The 21,139-nt window shown below is 38.3% G+C and overlaps 1 protein-coding gene across 4 annotated transcripts in view; it reads left to right on the top strand.

Moving 5' to 3' along the window:
- KCNIP1 (potassium voltage-gated channel interacting protein 1) overlaps positions 1-21,139 on the top strand; it is a gene marked incomplete at both ends in the record, with an annotated part of 364,640 nt that overhangs the window by 330,989 nt on the left and 12,512 nt on the right. For 3 of the 4 annotated variants that reach the window (XM_083351524.1, XM_083351523.1, XM_083351525.1), the window contains 2 exons: positions 7,789-7,913; positions 20,970-21,039. In XM_083351524.1, coding sequence (XP_083207650.1) covers positions 7,789-7,913; positions 20,970-21,039 — 195 coding nt within the window. Of the gene's footprint in view, positions 1-7,752; positions 7,914-20,969; positions 21,040-21,139 lie in introns of all 4 variants that reach the window. The other variant, XM_083351522.1, reaches the window with a different exon arrangement.

Raw genomic sequence — 21,139 nt, 5'->3', positions numbered from 1 at the left:
ATGACATCATGCCAGAATCTCTTTTCTTTCAAACAACCTGCTGCTGTCTCTAGCCTTGAGAGAAGCTGGCAAAGATTCAAGGGAGAATCTTTATCATAAGAAAAGAGAATCGGCTTGGAGACGGTGACCTGGTAGCTGCTGACAGCTCAGAGCAGGAATTAACAGACAGCATGCTGTGGGAAGATGAGTTTTTGCAGGACTCCCATTTGGGGGCAGAACCCAAGCAGTTAGCAGAGATCAGCTGGTCATCAGGCTGGAACCACTCCAGTGGAGACTACACATGCCTTGAAACTGCACTGCCAAAGCCCCCAAAAGCAGAATGGTGGAGAGCTGCCAGACCATCTGCCACTGAGAATTTGGGTGAGTGGAAAATCCTGTCTGCAGACCAGACTGCCTGCCAGCCCCAGGAGTCCCCTGCCAGGCCCTCCTGTCCCACAGAGACAGAGGACTCCAGCCTGGGGCCTCTGCAGCAATGGGAGGTTGGGGAACCCCCACAAGTGAAAGGCCAACAACCTCTGAGCTTGCCCCAGCTAATAGAGCCTTGCAACAGCTAGGTGTGGTGCAGAAGCCTGGAGATCAGAAGCTGGTGGGAGGACAACAACATCAAGGGTGGCAGCAGCAGGGCCTGAATGTGCAACCCCTGAACATACAGCAGGACCAATGGGGCCAGCAGCAGTGGGGGCCCTGGCAGCCATTAAATCAACAACCAGAGTGGTGCCAGCAGCAACTGGAAACACAACAGCAGTGGGGGCCACAGCAACCATTTAACCAACAACCAGGGTGGGACCAGCAGCAATGGGCCCCCCAGCAACCAATGATGAGCCCACCCTTCAGAGCAACCTTCAATGGGGACCTTGAGAAACTGATTTTCTTCCTCAACCAAGTACGCTTTCACTTGAATTGCTGGGCCCATCTCTACTCGGACCCAGGTGCTATGGTCGATGTGATTGCCTCCAGCCTAGAGGGAGAAGCATCCAAATGGTTGAACAATCTATATAACAAGCAAGCCCCTGACTTGGAGGACCCCCACCTTTTCCTCATAGGGCTGAGGGAAAGATTTGAGGACCCATCTGTTGCCCTCAAAGTGGAAGAACAAATCCACAAGATAAAACAAACTGGCTGGCCTGCCCTGGAGTACATGCAGGAGTTTCAAAAATGGCAGGTCGGATAGACCTTATTTTTCTGATGTATAGCTCCTATTACAGCAGTGCTCCTATTTCTTTTCCACAATGTTTGCATTCACCTTAAATCCCCATTTTAATTTTTTTCTTTAACTCCTCGGGATTCAGTTCTTTTCAAGCTTGCCATGCTTTGACCAAACAGCTTAATTATTGTCATGGGAGCTGGGTCAGTTAAGAAATTCTAAACATTATCAAGAATAATGGCCTCAGTTTGGATTTTGAAACACTGCTTCTAATACTGAGGGGAAAATAGACATTCAGTAACTTCTTCTGAAATTTGCCTTCAAGGAAAGAGGACAGAATATAAGAAAAAACCTATGCCTAGAGTCTACCAACATACGGTATATTGTTGATGGGAAATAAAAATGATTCAGCTTGCATCTCCTTTTCGGGAGTGGAGGCCACTGGACAAGTCCATGCCATTTTCTTGGCAAGATTTTAGAAGTAGTTGACCCATGTAATCTTCCTAGGTCTGAGTAATAATTAGTGGATAAAGGCTATGCAGTTAAATCAATGCCTAAGGCCGGAGTGGAATTTATGTTCTCCTAATTTTTAGTCTGATGTTCTAACAATGATGCCAAAAAATTTCATTTTCCCATTCCGCTTGCATGTGAGAACAGAGCTCTGACTAAGGCAGTCATACTGCTACAAACTCTGTATAATCCTTTAGATGGCAACAAAGAGTTGGACTATTATGTATCTCCTACTGCCATTTAATGGCCATCTGGTTTTTTTTTATACACAGATATGGGAGGTCTAAAACTGGCAAAATGAATTTCAAAATAAGGTTTGAAACTTAAAAGACACAATGAAAAGTAAGATTTAAAATGTCTTCCAAAGTCTAGCCCTAAATACATGTATTGGTAAACTTGCATACAAAAATCTAGACAGATTTTTATGCTGGGTTAGTTAATTTGAAAAAGTCAGAAACTTGTGCCAAAAGTGATAGAACCAAATTTAATATTGAACAATGGAAAACCGAGCAAAATCAGAATGGGTAGATCCATCCATTCCTAATAGCGGGTAAATTTAATAAACGTGAAAACGAGTAAAAGACAGAATACATAATCAAGTAGCTTCGCTCCCAAGTTGCCATCCATTAGCTGCAGACCATTGGTATGCCAAAAGAAGGAGTGGATGCCCACAAGTGAAGCTGAACTGCAAATTAGGAAAGTTCAAAGGAAAACAAAGTTACTTAGAGTCAATTAAAGCTTGACAGAGAAAAACGGGATAAAAGGGAAAACAAGAACACAGCATTAGTATAGATCAAAGCTACTAAGTAAGGCTTTTCCAATAATCACAGGAGAGAAGTTTCATCACCTTTAAATGAGACCTTCTCGAGTTTGTGAAATATCTGCACTCCGTATTTATAAAAGATATAAGCGTGACTAGGAAAGAACAAAAGCCTTGATAGTTTAGCTGATAAACATAGGAGGGGCAGCCATGTTTTAAAAGAAATTGATAAGTCAATGGTATTGATCTTTAGTGTTGGAAAACAGGGAAAACATTTTCTATAATAACCATATGATACCATGTGCTCCTTAGATCTAAATAAGTAAATACTCTCTCTCTCTCTCTCTCTCTCTCTCTCTCTCTCTCTCTCACACACACACACACACACACACTGTGTGTCTCTGTGTGTGTGTGTATGATGGTTTTAAAAAAGACAGTAAATGTTTGCAGTTATGTGCAAGATTAGCATCTGAGGGATTTTGTTTAAGAAACATTTTGGGATCTACCTCATCCTTAAATAGGTCAAAATATCATAGACTCATAGAGTTGGAAGGGACCTTGGAGGTCTTCTAGTCCAACCCCCTGCCCAAGCAGGAGAACTTATACCATCCCAGTTAAGTGGTTGTCCAATCTTTTCTTGAAAACCTCCAACAATGGAACATCCACAATTCTTCTCATATGTAAATACGCGATTATATGCCATAACAAAGTCAGTAATGCTATTGTGACCTATTGTGCTGTCACGTATTTCATAAACACACATGAAAAATAAAAATAAACCATTTTGCTGATTTGCAAGTTAACAAAGAAGCAAACCTTAACTTACCAATAAGAGACACAAAGCCCTGCCACATTTTCACCTCTTGTGAAATCCAGTCCTATTTCTTGTAACAAAAAAAGCAAAATTAATTAACACAATTATTTTTTCAATGAAGTGGCATCAACTTTGATTCAGTTTCATAATTTTACTCTGGAGGAAAGCTCTGCAAGAGGGGACCTGGTGCATGTAGCCCAGGATGCTTGAAACCAGCCTGCTGCCAATCATGAAATCTTAGCCACTGTTCCATCTTTCCTTTGGGAAATGGACACTGAAGTAAAGCCATATTTTCTCAAAGTTTTGTTTTAGTATTTTAAGTAGGAAAATGGGTACCTTAAGGTTCTGACTTTATTCTGTTAGGGCAGGTTATAAATACTATAAATACATACAAGTATACATACATTCCAATCCTTTATCTCACCCTCAAGTCACACTTGGCACATAATTTATTAAATGCTACCACACAGATGCTAGATGCCTATCATGCATACCTAAAACTAAGTTCAATGACTGGAAACTATGAAGAAAAAAATACCTCACAAAACCAGTTGAATATGACTAACACTTCTCTGCCTGGAATGCATATCATTCTTTATCAAATTCTTAACTCACTTCAAGAGCTGAGAATGCCAGGTGCTAGGTCATCACACAGGTAAGCAAGGGAGTTTCCAAATTTAATCTGTATTGATCCTGACACCCTTTGCCATATCTGAATACAATCTTCTTATATTAGTGATATTCATTAGTATTACTATTACATTTTTCCATCACTCCCCACATTGAGGAGTGTGTCTCCCATACACAGGGAAAACATTCATCCTTTCTTCCAGTTAAGACTGCGGACGCTGGCCAAAATCTGCTGTGCACCTTTTGCCTTGCAGATACCTAGTTTGAATGCAGCAATGCAAAGGGTGATTTCTAACAGTCTCCAATTGAAAGAGGGTTTTTCAGGTAGCTGCTGCTGGCTGTTTAGGTGTCTTTCCCTCTCTCCTTTTGTCCCTCACCCCTTACTCTTCTTAGGCTGCTGTCCCAAAAGTACAAGATCCATCCAGCTGTTCCTTTCAGGAAATCTCGATGGAAATCCCCCCCATAACCAGCAGTAATGTATAGAATTCCTTCTTCTTCTTGCTGTCTTCTCCATGTGATTGTGCTCTAGACCAGGGGTGTCAAACTCACAATGTCATGTGATGTGTTGTGACATATCATGACTTTTTCTCCATTGTCGGCAATGCAGTGGGCGCGGTTTTGGCATGACACATCCGGCCCGTGGGCCAGCAGTTTGACACCCTGCTCTAGACTGGTTCCTGTATCTTTGCAGACTCCATGAAAAATAGTTAGGAAACAAGTGAAGATATTCCTGACAAGGAATTGGAGTCATTGGGAACAATGTGTCTGCTATCCTTTTGTTTGTCAAGCCACATAAGTTCTGCTGGAGAGATTAATTAGCAACTTCACACACGTGCCTGCCTGTCCATTTCAAGTTCTCCATCCCATTGTGTTCAACAAAAGCTCTGATTTTGTCACATGCGTTTTTTTGTTGCTAGATTGGGGTGCATAAGGATCAGTGTGACACATCCTAGCGGAGCCTGGAATAAGTTGGCCCCGAAATAATATTGTGAGACAGGAGAGAGTTTCCTCAACCATTTCCCTGTCCTACGGATGAGAGTAAATGAAGAGAACAAGTTTTAGTGTCATGAAAGAGGCGGCAATCTTGTGGACGGGATGCTGAGATAATTAGCTCATACATAACAAGAGTTCATGGAGAGGCTTTTCAGTGTTCCTTAGCTTTAAATGTGTTACTTCCTATATGAAGACATGAAGCAATTCCACTGAGCTAAGGCTATTTCTGCTGGTACTTCACGCTCATAGTGTCAGTGACTTGGCTCAGCATGAAATTAGCATCTATCCCAGTTTCAAAAAATCCATTTTCAATTCTGGTGTGTGTGTGTGTGTGTGTGTGTGTGCGCGCGCGCATGCATTTATATGTACAGGGAGAAAGAGAGAGATTTAGGGAAGAGCCTGAGACAATGCACAGATACAATATGTTCAGAGACATTATCCCCACTACAAATGATGCTTTGTTTTGAGATACACTTTATTAACATTGGCATGAGATCCATTCTTACTCCTTGCATTTATCCCCATCTATGAAAACTACAAAAACAACGTCTTCTTTTAATTTCAAACTATATCAAAATGTGCACAAAAGTGGAAAACACGAGTCAGCAAAGTATTTTGGGTAGTTGAAAACAAATAGCTAACTAATAATGCCTCACAAGAGCCAGTTTGGTGGAATGGTTAAGAAGGCATCATGATAGAAACGGGGGAGGGAGGGGCTATTTGTTCTAGTCCTGCCTTAGGCACAAAGCCAGCTGGGTCATCTTGGGCCAATCACTCTCACTCAGCCCTAGGAAAGAGTCAATGGCAAACCATTTTTTGAAAAAGCTTGCCAAGAATGCGTCAGGGAGTCAGAGTCGGAGTCTGAGATTTGGACACAATTGAATGCAAAGAAAAAAGGGAAGAAAAAGCCTCGCCTATCTATTTTCCTTTTCATTACAAAGATCCCCGGGGAATACCACGCTACTTGGCAAACCTAGTAAATTGAAGAGGCATTTCCAAAGAGGAAATATTATGTCATTCCAGAAGAGGACATATTATTCCAATATTAAAAAAAAACCTACATGGAGACTTAGTCAATCTTGACCTGAAGAAAATTTCACCTATTTTTTTTTCTTACCGTTGGATTCAAAATGTAATTGTTGACACTGAAGAATGCATTGGGGAAATTTAGGAAACAAAATTCATTATTAAGACAATTTATTCTTTTTTTTTAATTACAAAAAAATCTCAGAATCTGTATTAACCACCATATAAGTTGCCTAAAGAAATTATGGAGGTTAAGAAAACTTGTAACTTTTACTGCAGCCTTTTTGCCATTTTTAAAGAATATGTATGTGAAAAAAATCTATAGGTTAAAGAAACAATGGATGGCAACTAATCAAGGAGAGAAACAACCTAGAACTAAGGAGAAACCTTCTAATAGTGAGAACAATTAACCACTGGAATAGCTTGCCATCAGAAGTTGGGGGTGCTTCATCACTGGAGGTTTTTAAGAAGAGACTGGACAGTCACTGGTCTGAAATGGTATAGGGGCTCCTGCTTGAGGAGGGGGCTGGACTAGAAGATCTCCAACGTCCATTCCAGCTCTATTCTGATTCTGATATTGATCTACATGTTCATATAATGAAGTCAACTTCAGAGCTTCTAAAATATTTTCTTTTCATGTTCATCCTTTCTCATTTCCAAGTGAAGAATTATATATGGTCATAGAATGCAATGAGGCATTCTTTGCTAAAAGTCCCCAAGCTGAATGCAAACTTCTAACATAATTAGAAACACATACCATCAAAAATAAAATATCTAATTACAATGAAACTGCTCTCTTTTCATTATCTTTAGGAGGTTACTATTCCATCTATGGACATGTGTGATTAGTAAGAGTGCTCAATTATTATACGGAAAAGTAAGACTTTGGGGGAAAGAAATGTTCTCCATGGTGTCACTGCTTCTTACTTTAAAGAAATGTTTATTTATTTAGTTTTCTAAGCCACTGCAGTCATGTGACCCTAGGCAATATATAAAAGAAATGAACAACATATAATCATAAACTATCAACAAAATACAACCAATATAGAAATTAAGAACAGCTAACATGCATCAATACAAACATGTATACTCAGGATAAGCCCTGACTTAACTTCTAAAATAGCAATACAGCAAAAATAACATCAAGGCTAATGTAGCTTCTTTTGGGGAGGCTGTTCTATAAAACAGGCAAGATATACTTACTTTACAACCTATACATTTCAGGAACTTATTACACCTTTGCTATGTCTTCACTTAGCAGGAAAAAAGGCATATATCGGGGGCAATAATTCCAGGGAAATTACAGTTGTCTTTGATAACACTTTATTAATTAGAATGTCTTCTCCAACTCTTTTGTTGCATAACAAAAGAAAAATGGATCTTCATGCCTGCTAAATGTAATAATTGTTTGTTCTGATCTTAAATATATTGTGTGGAAGTAATTTATATCTGTTAATCAATACACATTGCCGTCTTAGTGTATTAGAGGGGGATTTCACAACTTCTTGTCTACTATGTTTTAAGCACGTTGGGTCCTAGCTCTACCTGCAATTTGTGATATTGTTCTAAAAAAAATCGCTGCATGTTGGAAAATCTTTTCAAATCAGTGAGCATGAACTTGGGACTCTTATCTTCTGGTTGCATTTGAAACATCTTAATGTTATTAAGGAATAGAGTATCACAACAGGAGTGCAATAATGAGTGGAATAATAATAGTTTGTGTGATAATAACTGTTACAAAGAAATGTATGATGTGCCCCTGTTTCTTGGTGTTGATTTTATGTTAAATGGAACGGCATGGGTATACAGCTTAATATGCAATTATGTTCAAGTTCATTGGTCTTCATTTAATTCCTTCCACTACTTCTCAAACAGTATGGTGTTCCAAATCAAACTGTATCCTTGTTTTAGATAAAACTGAAGATGAATTGGAAATAACAACAGTATGTTATCGACCAGAAGGATTAGAACAACTTGAGGCACAAACCAATTTCACAAAGAAGGAACTTCAAGTACTTTACAGAGGATTCAAAAATGTAAGATGGTAAAATATACTTATTATGAACTGATCAGTAACTCAGAACAGGAGACAAAGTTTTTCTCAAGTCCTTCTTTAGATCTAAGATCAGGCAGATAAAAGGCTATTGTGCTTCTTTTTAATTTCATAAAGATACATTTAAAAGGATGCCAGGCTGAAAACATGCAGCTCACCTGTTAAATGTAGCCTGTGTTGTAGTTTTCTCATGTGCAAAATGGATGGGTTAATAGATCTGTAACCTGGCAATTTCAGCCAAGCATTGTTTCTTCATTGTGTCAAATTAGATTTGGGACAGTCCATTATTGCTTTTGGATATTCTGGAAATATTTTGTATTTCCCAATTGTGGTCACATCCCATTCAGTTCATATATTTTTTACAAAATCCTCGCATTTAAAATTAATTGCTGAGGAGTTAGACATATCTGTTCCAATTGTTTGACAATAACAGAATGAATTACTTACCAAAATAAGTATTTGTAAGCTCTGATTTTCACTAAAGTTCTCTTTTCCTTCCATAGTATTATGAAGCTGCTTTTTTATTTAGGGAGGTGGGAGGCAGATGGCACAATGTGACTATTTCAAAGCTAAAATATTAAATTTCTCCTTCCTTCCTTTCTTCCTTCCTTCCTTCGCCAAATCCTACTTTACATTATTAATTAATGTGAGCCTTTTTTAATATGCAGCTTGAACAGTGAGCTAGTGCTCTCCATAGTGATAGCTTACTATTCAAGCTGCATATTTAAAAGACTCACACTAATTAATAACTTGATTCTGCCACAATTTTTCAAAACGTATTCAGAAGGTACAATTGTATGGCTTTCACTGTGTATATTATTAATGTAGTGGATTCAAGTGGAGAGAGCCAGATTTAGGAACAAAAAAATGCATATATATGTTGTAATTTATCTTAGTCTAAAATTCTACAGTTTGGGGAGCTATAACTGTGCTCAATAGCGCAAGACTGTTGAGATTGCAAGGAAACATATGACTAGCAGATAAAATTTGTACTTCAGCAATGAATCATAAGTATAATTCACTGAAATATATTAATTTCATAAAAAGCAAAATGTTTCATAGCATTAGTTTTTATTGATAAGATGTGTGGTAGTAAAGTCTTTGCTTCATTACTCATCCTGATTCCAATATTTCTAAGGGAGATATATTTTGCTACATTTCATCTCAATCAATTTGCCAAAGCTTTTCTGTGTCAGGATAGATCCAGATCTTTGTGTACGGCAAACCAATTACATACTTATACAATTCAACATCTTTAAATAGAAATTGGCCAGAAAATTGCTTTTATTTGCTGGAACAGATTTTGACAACTTGAATGAATATCATCATGTATTAGATAGATGATGATGATGATGATGATGATGATGATGATGATTATTATTATTATTATTATTATTATTATTATTATTATTATTATTATTATCTTTAAGAAATCAGCAATGTTCATGTAACAAAAAATGTAAAACTTAAGATTGTCCTTGGCCAGGACTGGATTAAGGCCAACTGATGCCCTAAGCACAGCACACAGTGGTATCCCCCAATCCCTCCATTGCTTAAATGACAAGACATTAAGACCCATTAAGTGCTGAAAACTAAACCCGAGTGTGTCAATGAAAGAATTAAGGACATGATAGCTAAGGGGAAATAATTCCGTGGTGTCCCCTCAACTTCTCTTAGTTCCTAATGATGTTTACATGCCATCAATTCATTTCCAACTCCAAGAAACCCCATGAATAGATTTTCTCCATGATGATCTGTCCCTAACCTGGTCCTTCAGCATTTCCAATGGTGTACTCATTGCCACTTTAACTGAGTCCATCCAACTTAGTGTTGGACATTCTCTTCTCTTTCCTTCCACCTTTCCCAGTAATTACAGCCTTCTCCAGAAAGCTAGATATTTACATAATGTATGAGAAATAGATTAGACTAGATTAGACTAGAAATAGACTAGTCTAGACTAGACTAGACTAGACTAGACTAGACTGGAATGGAATGGAATGGAATAGAATAGAATAGAATAGAATAGAATAGAATAGAATAGAATAGAATAGAATAGAATAGAATAGAATAGAATAGAATAGAATAGAATAGAATAGAATAGAATCTGGAAGGGTCCTTGGAGGTCTTCTAATCCAGCCCCCTCCTCGAGCAGGAGAACCTATACCATTTCAGACAAGTGATTGTCTAGCCTCTTCTTAAAATTCTCCAGGGATGGAGCACCCACAATTTCTGAAGGCAAACTGTTCCACTGGTTAATTTCCCTCACTGTTAGGAAGTTTCTCCTTAATTCCAGGTTGTTTCTCTCTTTAATCAGTTTCAACCATTGTTCCTTGTCCTGCCCTCTGGTGCTTTGGAGAATAATATGACCCCCTCTTCTTTGTGGCAGCCCTCAAATACTAGAATACTGCTATCATGTTTCCCCTTTTTCTTTTCTTTAGACTAGCCAAACCCAAGTCCCGTAGCCATTCTTTTTTATGTTTTAGTCTGCAGGCCCTTGATCATTTAGTTGCTCTTCTTGGAACTTTTTCCAAGGTCTCAACATCTTTTTTGTAGTATGGTGACCAAAACTGGCTGCAGTATTCAAGGTGTGGTCTTACTAGGGTTTTATAAAGCGGTACTAATACTTTGCGTGAACTTGATTCTATACCTCTGTTTATACAACCCAGGATTGTATTAGCTTTTTTGGTTGCTGCTGCACACTGCTAGCTCATAGTCAAGTGATCGTCCACTTGAGCCTCAAGTGAGAATCCTAGATTTTTTGGTGCCCTAAGTATACATTTATCATTGTGAGGAAAACCCTAACTAAAAGCAAAACCAAGGTATTTGAAAAATAGAAACAAGGAAATATACTTAAAAATACTTACAGTGAGTCACTGGATTCCGTACTGGCAGACTGCAAAAGAGAGCCCTCAGCAAGCCCACTTCTCAGACAGTGCCATTTCCTCTGGACTGCTTTGATTGACTTTACTGCTAACCTTTCACACCTTTCTGATGGTATCAACACATACCATACTCATTGGTGTCTATTTGCTTTTTGCTGACCATTTCCACCCCAGGGTCACAGCACTGGGTGTTAGGTTATGCATTTACTTCTACCAAAAGCCATGATACATGTTTTTTACATTTACTATAATGTGGAATGTTCCATATAAAGGTAAAGGTAAAGTTTCCCCCACACATGCGTGCTAGTCATTTCCGACTATAGGGGCCGGTGCTCATCTCTGTTTCAAAGCTGAAGAGCCAGCATTTGTCCAAGGGTGTCTACCGTGGTCATGTGGCCAGCATGACTAGATGCCAAAGGTGCACGGAACACTGTTACCTTCCCACCGTAGTGGTCCCTATTTTTCTACTTGCATTTTTTTAATGTGCTTTCGAACTGCTAGGTTGGCAGAAGCTGGGACGAGTAACAGGCACTGACTCTGTTATGCGGTACTCGGGATTCGACCCGCCAAACTGCCGACCTTCTGATCGACAGGCTCAGTGTCCTAACCCACTGAGCCACCATGTCCATACTGTTCCATATTGCTGTGTTATTTGTCCTTGCCCTCTCAGGTTGGAGACAGATATTTAGTCAGCATAAGAGGCAAACTTTTAGGTACAGATACAATCCAAGTGCCTCCTAGTAGCTAGAGGAAGGCAGTGTTTATCTTCCAAAAATGGCTCATAGCAAGGACAACATATCAAGCACTGGGTGGAGCACAGTTGAAAATTAATTAAAAAAACTAAGTCTCAAATAGGCAAGTCTGGGCTGTCCTGGAATGTTGGAAGCTCTGTTGGGTGTGTCCATGTAAGTGTTACTGAAAGTGGGAATCCCGTCTGGTAAAAAGTGATGGAGTAAGTTTTATTCCTGCTGGCAACAGTAAGGAGACGTATCCAGGGGAATACCTGATATTGTCAGGGAAAACCTGGTCTAGCTAATTACATTTTTGGAAATTCAAATCCACTAACATTCTGTCTTATTCATACCTTATGACATACTGACTCCAAGGAGATGAAAGATTTATTTATTTGTTAGGTTTTTATCCTGCCTTTATTACTTTGGAAATCAAGCTTTAATATTATACTCCATATAGACCATTCTGCCTGCTCTTTGTCTGAGACAGTGCTAATCTGAATTCACTTCTGTCTGCCTTTTGTCCTAGCTGCACATGTACAGAGGATAGTCAACAGCATGGACTCTGTGTGTGTGCAGCTAGGACAAAAGGCAGATTCAAGTGAACTCAGATTAGCACTGTCTCAGACAAAGAGCAGGCAGAATGGTATATATGGAGTATAATATTAAATCTTGATTTTCAGAGTAATAAAGGCAGGATAAAAATCTAACAAGTAAATAAATCTATCATCTCCTTGGGAGTCAGTATGTCATAAGGTATTAATAAAACAGAATGTTGGTGGATTTGAATTTCCAAAAAAATTAATATTAGTTTTCTCTTGGCAGAGACCTGAAATTCTGAAAACTCTTGAGCATAGAGGACATGATCATTTCTGATTTCAGTATCAGGCTGATATGAATTATCCTGGCTATTCCCAATTTTTCTCTATACAACTGAGCACTTTTCTATGGATTATGGATTGATTATGGATTATGAAGGCAAGACTCTTAATTCGAGGTGTGAGTCACAAGGGCCAAGAATATTGAGGACCTATATCAACTCATAACATGGTTGTTAGTGTTAAGAGTGCTTGAACTGATTTACCCTAGTCCTCATTGAAGGCTTACTCTTACTGCACTGAAATGTAGGTTATTTATCAAAATGTGTTTATATGATGGTGTAATGTTGCATAGTATAAGAATGCATTGATATTTTTTTAAATGATACTTTTGCAGAGAAACTCAAGAAAATTTAAGCTAGCTTCTGAATATGTAAGAAAAAAGGATTAAAAAGTAACTTGTTATTTTCCCATAAAGTTTTATATCCTAACTGTGAAAATTCTCAATTTATAGAATTGTAAAAGAGCATCGGAATACCCCAATTATCCCTGATATGCACAAATGTCTACTTATATAGTTTAAAGGATTGTGCATAATTAACCAGACAGAATATTCATCAAAATCCTTAATGAACTAGTTTTGTCATAGTTATGTTGCTGCAACAGAAATTACATTAAGGGGCATACCTGCTTGATTTCCCAAGGAATAAGTCTGAAGATTTAGTGTATTAAGTTATTCTCTCTATTGCTAATGAGATCTCTTGAGCATTCTTGATTCTTGTGAAGCAAAACTGTGACCATTTAAGTATAAATGAATTGGAACTAGTAGATGCATTTGAAATTATACTATATTTTACATAGAAATACCAAAGAATTTGGTAGGCACTGTGACACCAGATCATCTATATGTCTGTTTAGTCTAATTTTTTGGGGAGGCTGACTATTGAGGGACTGCTTCATTGTCCTTGGTTTCCTTTTTTAAAATAGTTCTTTACTTGTAAATCAGAACTGAATGGAGCAGTCCTTGAAACTGATAATAGGTCAGCATAAATTAATAAGTTCAAATGTACAGCAATAGCAATAGCACTTAGACTTATATACTGATTTATTCTGCTTTACAGCCCTCTCTAAATAGTTTACAGAGTCAGCATATTGCCCCCCCCAACAATCTGGGGCCTCATTTTACCGAGCTCAGAAGGATGGAAGGTTAAGTTGACCTTGAGGTGGTCAGGATTGAACTACTGGCAGTTGGCAGAATTAACCTGCAATACTACATTCTAACCAGTGTGGGATTCAGCTAGTTCGCACCACTTCAACAGAACCAGTAGCTAATTTTTTTTTGCCCAAGCCCAGAATGGGCTTCCAGAAGAGGCATCCACACAGACAACTGGTTGTTCCATATTTGAATCCCATCACTCATTCTAACCACTGTGCCACCCCAGGTCAATAGGGCATGTGTTTCTTAGAGGGTGGTCTTAGGACACCACCACCACCCCAGGCCCTCTGAGGGGATTCACAAATCAACATTATTTACCAGGCTAAGTTAAATAATAATTTAATATTAAAATCCCGATAAACAACTGAGAGAAGTGGTAGTGGTAGTGAATGCATCAATTTTAATTTTTAATGTGGTAAATATTGAAAGATATAATTATATGAACAAAAGCTCTTTGGGGATTCTTCATAATTTTGAAAAGTGGGGAAAAGCCCTGAGAGAAAAATGTTTTAAAAAATGTCTTATATACCACTTCACAGTTCTTTTCAGCCTTCTCTAAGCAGTTTATAGAGTCAGCATATTGCCCCCTATAATCTGGGTCCTCATTTTACCCATCTCGGAAGGCAGAGTCGACCTGCTTCAAGCATAGAATTTTATAAGACTTCCAAGCTTATAACCATTTTCCGCATGTACTCCTCCATGATCTCTCATGACTTCTTCCACTTTTCTTTGTCATTTTCCACAAATTATTGCAACATTGGTATCATAAAAGCCTACCAATTAAGAGGGACTCTTGTGTTCATCTGTACATATTCATAATAGATTTCTGATCTATGAATACGAAAAAATAAATGTCTCTTTTATAACTTGCTCCTTAATGTCCCAATTCCTTTTCTTTAAATGGTAGCCAGCTGGGTCATTTTTAATAGTAATTTTATTAAGCCTTACAATTAAAAAGTTAAAAATGAACATGCTAGAATAACTAAAAGAAATAAAAAAAACATAAAGTTCAGAAAAGAGAAAAAAGAAAGAAAAAGAGAAGAAAAAATAAGAATATGTTAAAGGAAAAGTATATACTGTATATAAACAAACAACTTTCCTCTTCATCACAACAAATATAAACAATTTTAGAATTTATCTTCTCTTAAAATATAACAAATGAACTCAATAAACTAGCCTAGCCTAGCCTAGCCTACCTTAGCCTAGCCTAGCCTAGCCTAGCCTACCTTAGCCTAGCCTAGCCTAGCCTAGCCTAGCCTAGCCTAGCCTAGCCTAGCCTAGCCTAGCCTAGAATAGAGTAGAACAGAACAGAACAGAACAGAACAGAACAGAACAGAACAGAACAGAATAGAATAGAATAGAATAACAGAGTTGGAAGGGACCTTGGAGGTTATCTAGTCCAACCCCCTGCTCAGGCAGGAAACCCTACACCATTTCAGACAATTGGCTGTCCAGTCTCTTCTTAAAAACCTCCAGTACTGGAGAAGTCACAACTTCTGAAGGCAGGTTGTTCCACTAATTAATTGTCCTAACTGTCATGAAATTTCTCCTTAGTTCTAGGTTGCTTCTCTCCTTGATTGGTTTCCTTCCATTGCTTCTTGTCTTGCCTTCAGGTGCTTTGGAGAATAGCTTGACTCCCTCTTCTTTGTGGCAGCCCCTGAGATACTGGAAGAGTTGCTATCATGTCACCCCTAGTTTTTCTCTTCATTAAACTAGACATACCCAATTCCAGCAACCGTTCCTTATATGTTTTAGCCAGTGCTTTAAAAAAAAAAGGTGCCGGAACTGTCATCTTGGTGGGTGCAGGAGGCAGGGTGGGGGTGGGGGGCAGTGCTGCTGCAGTCACAGGTACAAAGGGTATTGGCGGCGGGCTCCCCTCCCTGGGGCTGGAGCCGGCGCGGCTGGTGCTGTGGGAGCAGCAGAGCCCACTCTATATGGCGCTATATGGGGCTCTATATGGGGCTGCACAATGTGGGCAGCGGAGGCGGTGTGGGCCAGGCGATGTTTTAATCTTATGACTTTAAAAATATATTTTTTCTATTGTAAGTTTCCCCAAACCTCGTCATGTGGATTGCATACAAATATTATATAATTGGTAAATAAATGTAGAACATATGTTAAATATACATCAAATGATAATATGCTTCCCTACAAAGTCAATTCTTGCTCAATGACAGACCAAGAAGTTAACTCAGAAAGGCAAGAGGAAAATCTAGAAGAGGTCTGTGCAGCTCTTCAACATCTTCATCAACGATTTGGATGAGGGGATAGATGGGGAACTCATCAAATTTGCAGACAACACCAAGCTGGCAGGAATAGCCAATACTCCAGAAGACAGGCTTAAGATACAGGAGGATCTGGACAGACTCGAACACTGGGCACTATCTAACAAAATGAAATTCAATGGTGAAAAAAGTAAGGTTCTACATTTAGGCAGGAAAAATCAAATGCACAGGTATAGTATAGGTGGTACCTTGCTCAATAGTAGTAACTGTGAGAGAGATCTCAGAGTCCTAGTGGACAATCACTTCAATATGAGCCAGCAGTGTGCTGCAGCTGCCAAAAAAGCCAACACAGTGCTAGGCTGCATTAACAGAGGGATAGAATCAAGATCACGTGAAGTACTAATACCACTTTACAATGCCTTGGTAAGGCCACACCTGGAATACTGCATCCAATTTTGGTCACCACGATGTAAAAAAGATGTTGAGACTCTAGAAAGGGTACAGAGAAGAGCAACAAAGATGATTGGGGGACTGGAGGCTAAAATATATAGGGAACGGTTGCTGGAATTGGGTATGTGTAGTTTAATGAAGAGAAGGGTGAGGGGTGACATGATAGCAGTGTTCCAATATCTCAGGGGCTGCCACAAAGAAGAGGGAGTCAAGCTATTCTCCAAAGCACCTGAAAACAGGACAAGAAGCAATGGATGGAAACTAGTCAAGGAGAGAAGCATCCTAGAACTAAGGAGAAATTTCCTGACAGTTAGAACAACTAACCAGTGGAACAACCTGCCTCCAGAAGTGGTGAATGCTCCAACACTGGAAGTTTTTAAGAAGAGACTGGTCAGCCATTTGTCTGAAATGGTATAGGGTTTCCTGCCTGAGTAGGGGGTTGGACTAGATGACCTCCAAGGTCCCTTCCAACTTTATATTATTATTATTATTATTATTATTATTATTATTATTATTATTATTATTATTATTATTATTATTATTATTATTATTATTATTATTATCTTGTAGAAAGGAAAGGCCCACACTGATAAATTAAAAATCTTTGTGGTCTGCAAAGGAATGCTGGTGGGCTAATCAATGATTTGGTGACTAGAGGAGCATCTACAGTGTTGGAGCTTGTGGTCATGGTAAGCCATGGAGGCACTAGGCAACATGACTTTCAGGGCAGTGGTGGTGATTTTATTACTTTAAAAAAAAACCTCTGTGCTCTGTCCAAGGGTGCTTGGTAGGCTGCATGTACAGGCCTGGTCTAGAATTTATTTTGGAGCATTCAACTATCTAGAGCAGGCATGTCAAGCTCATTTTGTTTGAGGCAACCTTTTATAAAAGAATTGCCATTAATTTGTTTTAATAAAATAATTTTAATCAATTTTTCACTTGATTTCAAATTAAATGAGATTTTTTTTAGTACAATTGCCAAATGCAATAAACTGGTTTTAGGTATATGTTACTGGAAGGAAAAAGCAATCCCTGTTGCATTACTGATCCCAGAGAAACATTTGCATGTATGCAGGTATCCTTAGGGTGCCATAGTTATGGATGAGAAATATTGGCTGCAAAGTTGGCATTTCTGGATGTAATACAGATATTTTGGACTTATTTCTCTTTCTTTGCATGTTTGATATTTTTAAAAAGGCATATGCTACTGACTACGCTTATGTACATATGTAACATGATCACTGCTTGTCCAAAATTTTACTATACAGATAATACCCCCAGAAATTTTAGCCTTTTTAATAAATGTTGTTATTGATGTTAAGCTCACCAGGGAAAACATCATATATTGTTATGTATATACTAGGTTAATTATTTAAAGACTGAAGTGCAACATAACTAGATTCTAAATAATCTATTTTTCAAAACACACAACAGTCCAAACAGTAAAAGTAAAGTCCAAATTAAGAATATTTCATTCTTAAGAATTGTTTAGATTCAAAATAGTTTTCAAGAGTGTACAAAAGATACTACTTTTTTTTCTAGAATCAGCTAAATTAGACATATTACATTGAGAAAAATGTTTCTCATTTCTTTCCTGTTACCTTTGATTTCATTGCAGAGATGTTAACATAAGAAATAGATTATTTTGTTATCTAATTTTACCTTCCAAAAGACAGAAGCAGACGAAAAATGTGAGGTTCTTTCCTGTTGACTTTTCTGAATTAGCTGTTTTAGATTCTAAAAGTTTAGTTCCTAAAGAAGTAATCCTGTAAATAATTTTAATGTCCTCCTCTAGTGCAGGCTCTTTTATGACTCGTGGACTTCAACTCCCAGAATTCCTGAGCCAGCATGGCTCAGCTTGGAAACCTCTCCCTTTCCCCTCAGCATGGCTGGCTCAGGATTTCTGGGAGTTGAAGTCCATGAGTCATAAAAAAGAGCCAAGGTTGCTAGCCCTGCAATAGGCTTAGGAAAACCAATAAGGGAGCTGGGTTGTTTGTTTGTTTTTTGTTTTTTTGCAAAAAAAAAAAAAAGGTTCCGGAACGCCGTTCTGAGTGTTCTATGAGAAAAAAGCCCTGGTTTTAACCTCCAGCCCCCTAATCATCTTTGTTGCCCTTCTCTGCACTCTTTCTAGAGTCTCAGCATCTTTTTTACATCATGGTGACCAAACCTGGATGCAGTATTTCGAGTGTGGCCTTACCAAAGCATTATAAAATGGTATTAACACCTCATGTGACCTTGGTTCTACATCTCTGTTAATGCAACCTAAAACTTTGTTGGCTTTTTTGGCAGCTGCAGCAAACTGCTGGCTCATATTAAAGTGATAGTCCACTAGGTCTCCAAGATCCCTTTCGCAGTTACTACTACTGAGCGAAGTACTACCTATACTGTATCTGTACATTTGGTTTTTCTTTCCTAAATGTAGAACCTTACTTTTTTCACCATTGAATTTCATTTTTTTAGATAGCACTCAATGTTCAAGTCTGTCAAGATCCTTCTGTATCTTAAACCTATCTTCTGGAGTGTTGGCTATTTCCGCCAGCTTGGTGTCAGCTGAAAGTTTAATGAGTTCCCCATCTATCCATCATCCAAATCATTGATGAAGATGTTGAAGAGAACTGGGCCTAAAACAGAGCCTTGGGGTGCCCCACTTCATACTTCCTGCCATGTAGATGCAGTTCCATTGAACTATTGAATGCGGTTGGTCAGTCAACTTCCCATATGTCATCTCTTATCTACATACATATTTTTAAAATCTCATTCTAGCCCAGTTAGCAAAAGTACATTAAAGGTTACTAGAGATAACAACATATTTATTTTTACCTTGATCAAATAAAACAACTTTATATTCCTTCCTTTTACTTTTTTTTTATCCCATTTATATCCCGCCCTTCTCCGAAGACTCAGGGCGGCTTATAATCTAAAGCACAAAACAATGTGCTTAGCAATAGCCTTCATTCTATGTATATGCCTGCTTATTAGGGCTTTTGCCCCCCCCCCCCAGCGGCATTTTTACAAAGTCAGCTTATTGCCCCCAACAATCTGGGTCCTCATTTTACCTACCTCGGAAGGATGGAAGGCTGAGTCAACCTTGAGCCTGGTGGGATGCGAACCTGCACTAATTGTAGGCAGCTGGTATTACTTAAGGAGGCATTAGCTCCACCAAGGCTCTTTTAACATCTTTTAAACCTCTTAATCTTTAATCTCTTCCAATAATGTTCTAAAACTTTATTTCTTTCAATTTCTTCTATGTCTCTTCTCAGAAAATTCTTTAGGATTTTTAGGATCAAGCCACTTTTGATATTTGTTATTCATATATCCCTTTTAATTAAGACAAAAGCTGGTTTCATTTGTATAACTAGCATAGCTTCTTTTGCCATATCATTTTTGTTGCTTATACTTTTTAAATCCACTTTCAGATCAGTCTCAATCTTATTCAGTAAAACCTCCATATCATGTTCCTCTTCCATGCTATCATTTAAACACTGTATTTTAATTCTACATTTTACCACAGCTATCAGTTCCACTAAAAATAAAGCCATCTTCATTTTACCATTTCTTCCCCAGAAGTCTGTGCCAGTTGGGTCCTTCTGTCAGAAAAAAGTCCAAGGTGCTAGGAAATGTTTTCAGTGCAAAGTAAAAATTTTCTCCTTTCGTTACTGTTCTAAGGAGCATTTGCTAATTTATTTAAAGGGCTTAATTTTGCTTACCCTGAGTGGGACTGAACTCATTTGCTCCTTCAAAACCTATCACTCCTTAGCACTTCAGTTTTTGTCAGCAGGTGATGCCTGCTTGGGAGAAATTAGTTTAATTCTCATTTGTTCTTTTTGTTTTCTTTTGGCCAATAATCTTCTGCCTCAAACACATTTAAATATCTAAACTCAAAACACATATTTTCCTGGGAAATTTGCATTTCCAGATGTTTCACTAAGTACAAATGGAAAGCTCTGGGGTTTGCCTTAAGGGTGATCTGTCTTGGGAATGTGGCAATAGCCCCAGGATGATGCAGAGAGGAACAACAACACATGAGTGTCAAAAGTATTCTAGTTTAATGATCAGTTATTTCCAATCTCTCAGTGAGCAAGCAAGGTAACAGAGGTGAACATAACTGCTGTAGCTAGGACCAGAAGGCATAGCCACAGCCTAAATCTGGTTAACAGCATGGGAGAGTCTTTTTGTGTATCTCAGTAGCTCCGCTTTCGTTTCCAACAGCCAGCAGTGCTAATACAAGTAACAGTCACCCCCCTCCTATAGATGAGATCAGAATCTTGTCAACAGTTATGCTGCACATTTATAGACAGTTTTACCTACAGGTAAATTGCAAAACAGCTGTGTCTCTTCAGACAATCAATTGTTCTCTAATTAGCTTTGATTCTGCAGCTTCTTTTTTGTGGGGATCAAATGAAATTAATTGCCTGAGGGGTTCCAGCTCAGAATGATCTCCGCAGGTCTTTGTTCCAGGTGGCAAAATGGATTTTTGCACCCCCTTCCACAGAGCAAAGATTTTGACTGAAACTTGATTTCCACTGCATGGTAATGGCAAAAGAAATTGCTTATTGAGCAAAGAGGGGAAAGTATTGATTAAAACAGCTGTAAGAGAATTTCTTCAGTTCTAAGCATATAGCACTCAGGGATCAGAAATATAATAGTAAGAATGTAGTGGTCACCAGGTGATACTGTAAATAAAAAGCAACAGCTTTACTCCTTGTTTTCCCCATAGGAATGCCCTAGTGGAGCTGTTAATGAAGAAACATTCAAACAGATCTATGCACAGTTTTTCCCTCATGGTGGTGAGTTACAACATTTCTTTTATTGAGAATAGCTAGCTTAAAATATAGAACTCATGAGTCAGACAGAACCGAAGATACATTTTCTCAATCTATAGTTTTT

The sequence above is a fragment of the Vipera ursinii genome, assembly GCF_947247035.1.
Source record: "Vipera ursinii genome assembly, chromosome: 2".
NCBI classification, from domain to species: domain Eukaryota; kingdom Metazoa; phylum Chordata; class Lepidosauria; order Squamata; family Viperidae; genus Vipera; species Vipera ursinii.
This window is presented reverse-complemented; position numbering and strand designations above follow the sequence as displayed.